The 12,601-nt window shown below is 33.0% G+C and overlaps 1 protein-coding gene across 1 annotated transcript; it reads right to left on the minus strand.

The window, feature by feature from the left end:
• Positions 1 to 580: 580 nt before the first annotated feature.
• Positions 581 to 952, minus strand: LOC132612096 (uncharacterized). Its single transcript, XM_060326437.1, has one exon. It carries the CDS (start codon positions 950 to 952, stop codon positions 581 to 583), a length of 372 nt encoding a protein of 123 aa, XP_060182420.1.
• Between the last annotated feature and the right edge of the window lie 11,649 nt (positions 953 to 12,601).

Consider the following 12,601-nt stretch of genomic DNA (forward strand, 5'->3'; position numbering starts at 1 on the left):
TATTGTGAGTTTGAGAGGGAATGGGAATTGGGGGGGGGGGAGCGGATCTGCCCTTTTAACTTAAAAAAGTAAATTTTGATCCGCCTCATCCGCGTTGCGGGTCCAATGCGGAATATTTATTTTTGTGAAAAAAACATCAGAGTTGGCATTACACCGGCGTCGCGGGTGCAACGAGGAAAACACAGTTGTAGAATATTTTTAAAAATATCATAGTTGGCGTTACACCCGCGTCGCGGGTGCAACCCTGAAAAACAGCTGCAGAATATTTATTTTCAAGTGTTGGCCCCGCGTCGCGGGTCCAGCTCATACATCAAACCTGTACGAATTTCAACTTTTTTTTGCGTGTTTTGTGGTCCTCCTCCTTCCCTAGTCCTGCAACATGAACAAACGTGACCTATATGCATAAAAACGTTGGGTTGCCTCCCAACCAGCGCCTTAGTTAAGGTCGTGGCACGACTCTTTTTGTATTTTTCTCATTTTTTTTCATTTTTTTGTTCTTTTTCTTTATGCTACTTTTACAAACACGAGTTTCATCTCGAGAAGCGCTTGATTTAACGTCGCGGCACGACGTAGGGTTTTTTCAAGCCTCCTCTAAATCCACCAGGGTTTTCTTTGCATTGATGACCTCTCCAAAATAGTGCTTGACCCTCTGCCCATTTACCAAGAATGTTCGCTCTGCATTCAACGGTTTCAGCTCAACCGCCCCATGTGCGGTTACCCGAACAACTTCAAACGGACCAGACCACTTGCTTTTCAACTTCTCTTCGAAAATCTTTAGCCTCGAGTTATACGAAAAGACTAACTGCCCGGGATCAAAGTTGCGAGGTTGGATGCACTTTTCGTGAATTCTCTTAGTTTGCTCCTTGTACATTTTCGGGTTCTCGTAAGCATGATAGCGAAATTCCTCCAACTCGTGTAGCTGCAACAATCTCTTCTCTCCAGCTTGAACCATGTCTAAATTCAGCTTCTTTATCGCCCAATATGCTCTATGCTCAAGCTCCACTGGTAGATGACATGCCTTACCAAAGACGAGCTTATAGGGAGATGTGCCAATAGGAGTTTTGTAGGCTGTTCTGTATGCCCACAGAGCATCATCAAGCTTCAGCGACCAGTCTTTCCTATTCACGCTCACAGTCTTCTCCAAAATTCTCTTAATACCTGCAATCTCGAATCTTATGGCCTTTCTTCCCGCAATGATGACAGTGCAATTTTTATCTCTTTTTATTAAACTTCTTGGAAACTTTCAAATTTTTATTTGCATTATCAGAAGTATTCTGACTAACAAAATTAACAGCAAAACTTGATGCTTGAATAGAAGCATCACGAGCACCAGTCTCACTTTCAATTTGAATGTGAGTTTGAAATTGTTCAATAGTAAATTTATCAGCCGAATGCAACATTTTCTTTCTTTAATCATTCCAGGAAGAAGGTAACTTCGAAAGAATTGCACCTATCTGAAGTGCATCAGGAATCTTAATTTCAAGATCTTTTAGTTTTGAAACCAACACTTGAAGTTCATCAATCTGATCCATAATAGGCTTGGCATCAATCAGTTTAAATTCAAATTATTGCAGAGCCAAGAATTTATCAGTACCTCTTTTTTCATTCTGGTATGTATTCTGCAAAGCAACCCATATTTCCCTTGGAGACTTCATGCTATGATACAGATCATAGAAACGATCTGTCAGAGTATTCAGGATATGTCCACGGTATAGCAATTCATCTTCTTCACGTTTCTTCCTTTTTGCCTTGACTTCATCGAAGTCTTGTGGAGTGGGTTCGGGAGTTGCAATTAATCCCGAATCAAGAATGTAGTAGATTTTCAAAGCAGTAAGAAGAAAAATCATCTTATCTTTCCAGCGAGTAAAATTTGTTCCATCAAAGCTGTCAAGTTTGATGAACTCCTTTGAATTGTCAACAGCAGAAAGTATTTTTTCCATAGCAATTATTTTTTTAAGATTGTTAAAAAAAGAAGAGAATAGAAAACTTTGAGGCGTGAATAAATCACTGTCCTTAAAGAAATATTGCATGTATATTATTTAGGGGATACATACAAGTTTCTTCAGGATTCCTCAAAGCCAAAAATGTTACTGCAGAATGTTACGCCACTTTTAGGGATAACAAATATATAGAGAAGAAAGGAGACTATTTGGAAGAGGTGTCTTTTCTGAACAATTTTTTAGTTAATAAATTCAAAACTTAAATTTTGAAATTTAAGTTTTAAATATAACTTAAATCTGTGACCGAATAGTCTCAATCCTACATGGACTCCATTTAATTTATCTCCCTACGTACCAAACTATTTAACACTAATTTTACGTTTTTGGACATTAATGTTGAAAATATAATTTAGATATAAAGGGTATAAAAGTCGATCAACATTATGAGAATATTTTCGTCGTTCAACATTTAGCAAAAATTATTCGTACTTTTAATATATGTAGATATATACAAGATAAATAGATATTTCTATAGAAATACATTTGAAATGCCATATCTGAATATGTGTGTGTGTATTTCAAGTGCAGCATTAAATACTATATGATCACATTTGCACAATTAGCTCACAAAAATAAACATATTTCGAAACCATAAACAATACTTTATTATGCATTTAGACTAAAAATATGTCTTATCACACTTCAAATCAGCGACACAATTAAAATAGAACTGAATCACCAACACAACTGGAATTCTGCTACTGAATCTAATTTTAAAGTTTGAAATTATCTTTGGGATATTCATGCACAATTTCCTACTGTGCCTTCTTTCTCACATGCTCCACATAAAATCTTCGTCTCTTATTATGTATCTCTGGAGACAGTTTTCATCTTGCCTTTTTTGGCCTCTTGCACTTCTCATCTCTTTTGGTGGTAGCACAACTTCTTCTGGGACCTCTAGAGGAATATCTCATGTACTGCCATCTGAAAGAGGATTCACAAGGACTTAATAAATTTTAAGCATGTACTCCTTATTGTAGTAAACAGAGCAACGTTCATATGGAAAACTCTCCCGCTGCTGATGATCACTGTGAAAATGGCAATGAGGGAGTTACCGATTGTTTTACTGGTAATTATGTTTTGCACTAGCTGAATCTATTATTCATATATTTATTATACATTTATTTCTAAATCTGATGCTTATGTCTACGTTAACTAATTGTAGCGGGAGATGTTATTGATGAGATGCTAATTTATACGAATGTTGCGGAACCAATACATACAGATATTAATTATAGAGCCAGTTTATGTGGATATTGTGCAACTAGAGCTAGTTAATATGGATGTCGTGGAGCTAGAGCCAGTTAATATGGATGTTGTGGAAGCAGCTAAGATCAATGGCTGAAAATGCTGAAATGATGGAACATATCACTAAACAATCTTCCAGTGTAAGACGTCCATCGAACCATTGCAAGTCTGCATACTTGAATGAAGGCAATAGTAGCTCACTAGCTTGGCAGCATCAACTCTAAGCATTATTCTATTTGAAAAGCAACCTTTTGAGACTTCAATCAATGTTCTTGTTTCTTCTGATTTGTTGAATCAATTTTTAGAATGGGTCAAAAATGGGAAGACCACCAAAGAATAAATTGACTTTTCAATATTGTCATGTTATTCTTATTTAGTTATTGCATGTGCTTAGTTTTATAGTCATGATTCTACAAGAAACTTAAAGCTTCATACGATCTTGGAGTTTATCTTGTGGACCAAAAGAAATAATTTTTCAGCTTCAATACCACTAATCTACCATTGAATGACACGGTAGTTAGTTCAACACTTATTTAGTCATTATTGCCTCTTCAGTATTAATATAGAGAACATATAGTTTTTCTCACAAAAAGTGTTGAAATGTTCCTGACTAAGATTGGATGCGTGTTTCCTCCTCCTCCCTTTCTATATATGTACACTCTACAGAGAGATTGCATATGTGATGTATCACTAGTGCATCTTAATGTATAATTAGTGTATACTTTAGAATAAATAATGTATGTTCAGCGTATTAGCATTAATCTCTTTATATCTATCTATCTATCTATTTTATATTAAAAGTGGCAAACCCTTAATCGGAAAGTTACACTTAAATTATGCAGACATCAAGAATCAAGGACTAAAGATAAAAATTCTTAACTTCTAGATGATGGATATCAGGCATACACAGCGGAAGCAAAAAGTCAGGATCGAACTTACATGTAATATAGATAACACATAATCAAGATATTAATCAACCATAGAATTGATACTTATCTCTTGAAGCGTGACCGCGACCAAGAATCGAATCTTCAACCACGAGCACACACCATCCAGTTGATCGTCATCCTTCAGTTCCACAGTCTTCTGTTGTGTAACCCGAATAATACCAGAATTTGTGAAATTCGTGTGGGCGAATTTCTATGGAAAAAGAGTAGAAACTTGTAAAACTCTCAGCCTCCTTATGGAATAAGACCCCTATTTTATATCTACAGGTTTAGGGTTTTTCCCTTTTCCAAAACCTATTGGGTCTTTATTTTTCACCTAGAAATAATATTCTATATAATTCTTTATTATTCGGGCACAGTAGGGACCACAGAATTTAATTATCGAGGCTTCCTATTATGGAATTAATTCAAGAAATCTGAATTAATCATACCATAATAAATTACGAATTATTCCACTAAAAAATCGTAATTGCACTCCTCAGTTCAATTTCAAAATCATACATTAAAACTTATTTAACTCCTCATGTTAAGATTACAGATACCAATCAATTAAATTAAATTACTGACAATTTAATTCATTGACTAATTGAATCCTTTATATTTCTGCTTAACTTACATCATGTGACGGATACAAAATCCACCTGCAGGGTTTTCACATGAGACTTATAAGCATCCATAAAGGGGTATCATCAATCTCAAAGTCAAGACATGGATTCTATCAACTAATTATTATTTCACAAATGTAATTTGCCATTATCCAATTCACCGGGAATACATAGACCCGCAATTGAGTCGTACCTTTTAGTAAATCAAAATAATGAACAAATCACATTGATCATAATAATTATATCAAGATTAAGAGTATAAGTACATTTAATGAACTAGAGAATTTGTTTTATATATTCAGTACAAAAACACTTATCTCTACTTGGTTCGTTCAATACATACAAAATGTACTAGCACAAGAAGACGAAACTATACCGTTCCCATAATGAAGATACATTATATTAATCTTGGGCTACAATCATACCGATGGCTTTGTCCAATTTTCATCTTAGATTGTGAACATAAATTTCATACTTATAAGACCGACGATTTAATCTTCCGTGTATAAGCTAAACTCTATACACTAAATCATCTACTATATAAGTAAAGGACACACATGCTGGTACATGATCTATTTAATTCTTTATTAAACAATGAATAAATAATTGTTATATAATAAATACTATATCCAAACACATGGTTAATAGTATATATCCCAGCAATCTCCCACTTAGACTTTTAACCATGACAATTGTTAGAATATACCATGTCTAAACGCATGGTTAATGGTATATACCCCAACAATCTCCCACTTAGACTTTTAACCATGCATTTACCACTTTCACATGTATTCCTTTTGCACGACTACCAAAAGTCTTAGCGACTAAGCTCTTTGCTAAAATTAACTTACCAAGTTGTTTTCTGATGTAACTTCGTCTAGTAGTGCTTCGTCGTAAATGACCGGTTCTGTACTAAGATCTTCAGGGATCCTATCATGAAACTCTCCAAAAAAAAAATACACTGAACCGATCTTGGTTATTATTCTCCCACTACGACTAAGTACTACTACTATTATAGTCACACTATCATATTTCTGAGTCTTAATATTATCTTCATTGCCTTTCGTTATTAAAATATTAACGACTTCATATAGCGTTATTTGCTCAACATCACTCCCACTACTTAAAAGTAGTGAATTTCGTTACGCCTATTAATGTTTCTCCCACTACTTAAATGCAATGAAACTTCAACCCTGACTTGTCGGTTAGATGTTCTTGAACTTCTGAATTTTTTAGATGACTCATTTGCTATTTCTTTGCTCAGTTCCTATAAAACTAGTTTACTTCTAGAAACTTGGTTTATTAAATAGTCCTTTTCTAAAAATCTAGCAATTGTAATAACAATTACCTTATTTTCTTTTAGGACAGTAATTAAATCTCTTTTCGTTCCTTTTGGATATCTAATAAACATGCGTACATCCGTTCTTGATTTCCACTTATCTGTTTTCCCTTTGAACACGTGTGCAAGACAACCTCATATCCGAACATGTTGCAGATTTGGCTTACTTCCAATCCACTGTTCTATGGGTATCAAAGGTACTAACTTAGAGGGAATTAAATTAAGAATGTAACTCGCAGTTTCTACGACATATCCCAAAACGAAAAAGCAAATATAAATAAGTCAATTAATCTTATCACCTTCAAAAGAGTCATATTTCTTTTCTCTTCCACACCAATCTATTGTAGAATACTTGATGTAGACAATTGAAAATGCAATTCCTTTATCTAATAAGTAACTAATGAACTCTGCAAAGAGGTACTCGCCACTATGATCAAATCGCAGTGACTTAATATATTTCCCCTGACGCTTTTCATTTTCGCCTTAAATACCTTGAAATTTTCAAAGCATTCGGACCTACAGAGCATCTATAGATATATTCATATCATGAGTAATCTTCTATGAATGTCACAGAATACTCAAAATTACCTCTTGCCTTGAAGTTCATTATACCACACAAATCGGAATGGATTGTCTTAACTTATCATTAACTTTATTTCCTTTTTTAAAAAAAAGGTCTGTTAGTCATTTTTCCTTCTAAATAGGACTCACAAGTTGGTAGTGCCTCTACTTTCAATGAACCTCAAAAGTTCATCATTTGACCAACTTCGAAATTCTATTCAGATTAAAATGACCTAGACACAAGCGTCACAGATAAGTTCATTCAATTCACGAAAAAAAAAAATCTCTGATGGGACAGATTAACACTATTCAGTTCAGAAGAGTTATTAATTTAAAGGGTCACGCATCAATGTACCACAAGAGATAAAATGTTTATCAAACTTAATAACACAAGAGTTACAAGAAAAATAAACTAACTATCCATCTCTTGTTTGGTTAGAAACTGAAAATAAATTCTTTCTAACAGAAGTTACATATAATGCATCCTTTAAATTAATGTCTTATTTCTATCAGAAGAAATTCCTGACTAGTAGTAAGTGGGCTGGATAAAATCTATTGAGAATTTGAGATATAATCATTAAATAAATCATTAGTTATGCTGAATGAATAATAAAATTCAAACCACACATCACACATATAACCATGCTTACCGAACAGTTAGATTCGATAGGGAAACTTAACAATTCATACAAAATATATGAGTCATGCCAGATATATCACCCCATAAAGAAACAGAACCAACTCAGATGGAGAGTAAACTGCTAATTTATATTAGGTAAATATCCCATTTAATTATCCCTAGTTCCATTGAACCAACTTGTAACTCAGTTGGAGAGTCAAGACAAGCTATCAATTAACTAGGGACTAGAACACAGTAATTAACTATAATGAATCTATCCAATGGGGAGGAAGACCTATGTCAACACATAAACTCATTATATCACTGCTATATACGATGGAGACCATAGAAAATGAACCCTAACACCATTATTTGTTAAACAAAATTTAGTTAACAATTTCTTTTTACAGAAAACAGAAAAAATATCCAAAAACCCATCTAAACGACCCCAAATGGCCAAAAAATCCCCTAGGTCACAGCATATCTGTGAGTATTTCTCAGTGGGTCGTTTCCGATGAACCTACCAAATTTTGAGTCAATCGAAGTTCGTCAAAAATCAGAATTCCGAAACCATGACCAATTCGGATAAAAAACAGATTTTTTTTCCAGCCAAAATAGAATTTAAAAAATATATATATATACATTTGTTCAGTAGCTCTTATCACATATCATCATTCGCATACTAATATACATGAATCAAGAACAACGAACAAAATTTTAAAATATGTTTACATAATCTCAGCGTTGCTTTCTGGAAATTAGCATGTTTATGTAATCATTGAATATAAAATTCAAAACACACCACATAGATATCCCTACATCTTGCACAACAAATTTCAATATAAAAGAACAATTCATGCAACATATATATGTGATGCCAAATATTCACTTTATAAATTTAAAACCAAAGCTAACTCAAACGAAGAGTATGCTGCTAATTTAAGCCAAGTGAATATCATTATCATTATCTCTAGTTCCATTGACTCAACATGTAACTCAGATGGAGAGTTAATACAAGTTATCAATAACTAGTGATTATACCTAGTGACAACCCATAATAAATCCATCCGATGGGGAGGAAGACCAAAAGTCAACACATAAATTTATTATTTCACTAGTATTTAGACATGAAAAACATAAGGAAGAATCTCTATCACCATTAGATCATAACCGAGTTATTTTTCCTTAAAATAATTTTCAAGAAATAGAAAAAATGCCTAAAACACCATTTAAACAATCCCAAATTATAACAATGAATATTGTTTAATGGGTCATTTCCAATGAATCTATTAAATTTCCGGCTAATTGAAGTCCGCAAAATAATTCATGTCCAAAGCTATAACCAAAATCAGATTCAAAATAATTTAAGCATCTTTAAGAATTAAACAATATGACCTACATTCTTATCATATATCAATTCATGTTAAATCATCATGTGTATTCATGTTCTAGATTTAACATAAACAAAACTGACATAAAGAGTAGTTTTTCATACTCGTTTTAATCCGAAAGAACAACATAACCCATCTAAACAGCCTCAAAGATTATTTCTTACTATGTGTTTCCAATGAACACACCAAATTTCAGGTCAATAAGAATTCGTGAAATTCTTGATCTCCACAGCTAACCAAATTCATTAAAATAACCGTTTTAGGCATAGCTAAGGATTAAATAATCTGATTCAGGTTTCTATTCTCCTTTTATAATTATCCCACGAGCTGAAGGCATACAATGTGTCCCTTCTTCTGGGTAAGACATACAAGACCTTCTTACAACAAATTATCCTCTCGATTAATACACCTGAGAATCCAAGATATTATATTTATTCTTTTTAGGTGAACACTTCAATATCTCTTCTCATGAATTAATTAAGCGTTACTAGTAGCTAAAGGTAAATTTATTTTCTGGGACAATTTATACATGATACATTGAAAATATTCTAATGACTCAAATAAATAATCTACTTTCATAGATCCTATTTATTAATCATAATTCTCAATTCATGTATTGATATAATTTCATATATATAAAGCTTTAAGAATTTTCAACGATTCCAAATAAATAAACTGCTTCAGTGATAATTATTTATTAATCACAAAATTCTTAATTGATACACTATCATACATATGAGACGGAAAAAGAACAATGTGCCCTTATATTTTAACACAAACAGAGAGCAATGAAAACTGTGCCAATCAGAATTTTTAATCAAACAATAGCACATATTGTTACTTTAGTCAAATTAAACAAACTTAATGCCATTGACATCACAACCGGAAACCAAGGATCTTATTCCTTATACACAGCCGCCGTTTTCAATATGCATTCATCTGTGGTACGTAAATTACTTTTATACAAATCAAGTTCATATAATACTAATTTATACTACCTTTTTTTTTTTTTTTTTTTTTCATGAATGCTCATACTAGACATATTTGTAGGCAAAATCTAATACAAGTTGGGCAAGAAATTACTGCCGTAAGACTTGTGAACAAAGATTTCTACTTTGTAAAAGAAACTTAACCTCGGCAAAAAGACCTAGCTGCCAGTTAATAAATCTGCTGTTTTTCAACAAAGCAACTTTATAATTTGTGAAATAGCAAAGAGTCACCGGCTGAGCAAAAAGCCAACAACCACTGCTGTTGATCCTTAACACAATTAAAATTAATATCGTCCTGATTTCATTCGTCGCACCAAATATCATCATATTCTCTCATGTTTAAGATTTAACAAAACATGAAAAACAATGTCAAGACAAAAATCATATTTTAATCATGTTATCAGGTTATCTATTTAGATGCAAGCAGGCTCTTGATGTCAATTGATGGATATCAGGCATACACAGCGGAAGCAAAAAGTCAGGATCGAACTTACATGTAATATAGATAACACATAATCAAGATATTAATCAACCATAGAATTGATACTTATCTCTTGAAGCGTGACCGCGACCAAGAATCGAATCTTCAACCACGAGCACACACCATCCAGTTGATCGTCATCCTTCAGTTCCACAGTCTTCTGTTGTGTAACCCGAATAATACCAGAATTTGTGAAATTCGTGTGGGCGAATTTCTATGGAAAAAGAGTAGAAACTTGTAAAACTCTCAGCCTCCTTATGGAATAAGACCCCTATTTTATATCTACAGGTTTAGGGTTTTTCCCTTTTCCAAAACCTATTGGGTCTTTATTTTTCACCTAGAAATAATATTCTATATAATTCTTTATTATTCGGGCACAGTAGGGACCACAGAATTTAATATCGAGGCTTCCTATTATGGAATTAATTCAAGAAATCTGAATTAATCATACCATAATAAATTACGAATTATTCCACTAAAAAATCGTAATTGCACTCCTCAGTTCAATTTCAAAATCATACATTAAAACTTATTTAACTCCTCATGTTAAGATTACAGATACCAATCAATTAAATTAAATTACTGACAATTTAATTCATTGACTAATTGAATCCTTTATATTTCTGCTTAACTTACATCATGTGACGGATACAAAATCCACCTGCAGGGTTTTCACATGAGACTTATAAGCATCCATAAAGGGGTATCATCAATCTCAAAGTCAAGACATGGATTCTATCAACTAATTATTATTTCACAAATGTAATTTGCCATTATCCAATTCACCGGGAATACATAGACCCGCAATTGAGTCGTACCTTTTAGTAAATCAAAATAATGAACAAATCACATTGATCATAATAATTATATCAAGATTAAGAGTATAAGTACATTTAATGAACTAGAGAATTTGTTTTATATATTCAGTACAAAAACACTTATCTCTACTTGGTTCGTTCAATACATACAAAATGTACTAGCACAAGAAGACGAAACTATACCGTTCCCATAATGAAGATACATTATATTAATCTTGGGCTACAATCATACCGATGGCTTTGTCCAATTTTCATCTTAGATTGTGAACATAAATTTCATACTTATAAGACCGACGATTTAATCTTCCGTGTATAAGCTAAACTCTATACACTAAATCATCTACTATATAAGTAAAGGACACACATGCTGGTACATGATCTATTTAATTCTTTATTAAACAATGAATAAATAATTGTTATATAATAAATACTATATCCAAACACATGGTTAATAGTATATATCCCAGCAATCTCCCACTTAGACTTTTAACCATGACAATTGTTAGAATATACCATGTCTAAACGCATGGTTAATGGTATATACCCCAACAATCTCCCACTTAGACTTTTAACCATGCATTTACCACTTTCACATGTATTCCTTTTGCACGACTACCAAAAGTCTTAGCGACTAAGCTCTTTGCTAAAATTAACTTACCAAGTTGTTTTCTGATGTAACTTCGTCTAGTAGTGCTTCGTCGTAAATGACCGGTTCTGTACTAAGATCTTCAGGGATCCTATCATGAAACTCTCCAAAAAAAAAATACACTGAACCGATCTTGGTTATTATTCTCCCACTACGACTAAGTACTACTACTATTATAGTCACACTATCATATTTCTGAGTCTTAATATTATCTTCATTGCCTTTCGTTATTAAAATATTAACGACTTCATATAGCGTTATTTGCTCAACATCACTCCCACTACTTAAAAGTAGTGAATTTCGTTACGCCTATTAATGTTTCTCCCACTACTTAAATGCAATGAAACTTCAACCCTGACTTGTCGGTTAGATGTTCTTGAACTTCTGAATTTTTTAGATGACTCATTTGCTATTTCTTTGCTCAGTTCCTATAAAACTAGTTTACTTCTAGCAACTTGGTTTATTAAATAGTCCTTTTCTAAAAATCTAGCAATTGTAATAACAATTACCTTATTTTCTTTTAGGACAGTAATTAAATCTCTTTTCGTTCCTTTTGGATATCTAATAAACATGCGTACATCCGTTCTTGATTTCCACTTATCTGTTTTCCCTTTGAACACGTGTGCAAGACAACCTCATATCCGAACATGTTGCAGATTTGGCTTACTTCCAATCCACTGTTCTATGGGTATCAAAGGTACTAACTTAGAGGGAATTAAATTAAGAATGTAACTCGCAGTTTCTACGACATATCCCAAAACGAAAAAGCAAATATAAATAAGTCAATTAATCTTATCACCTTCAAAAGAGTCATATTTCTTTTCTCTTCCACACCAATCTATTGTAGAATACTTGATGTAGACAATTGAAAATGCAATTCCTTTATCTAATAAGTAACTAATGAACTCTGCAAAGAGGTACTCGCCACTATGATCAAATCGCAGTGACTTAATATAT

The sequence above is a fragment of the Lycium barbarum genome, chromosome 9 (genome assembly GCF_019175385.1).
Source record: "Lycium barbarum isolate Lr01 chromosome 9, ASM1917538v2, whole genome shotgun sequence".
NCBI classification, from domain to species: Eukaryota; Viridiplantae; Streptophyta; class Magnoliopsida; order Solanales; family Solanaceae; genus Lycium; species Lycium barbarum.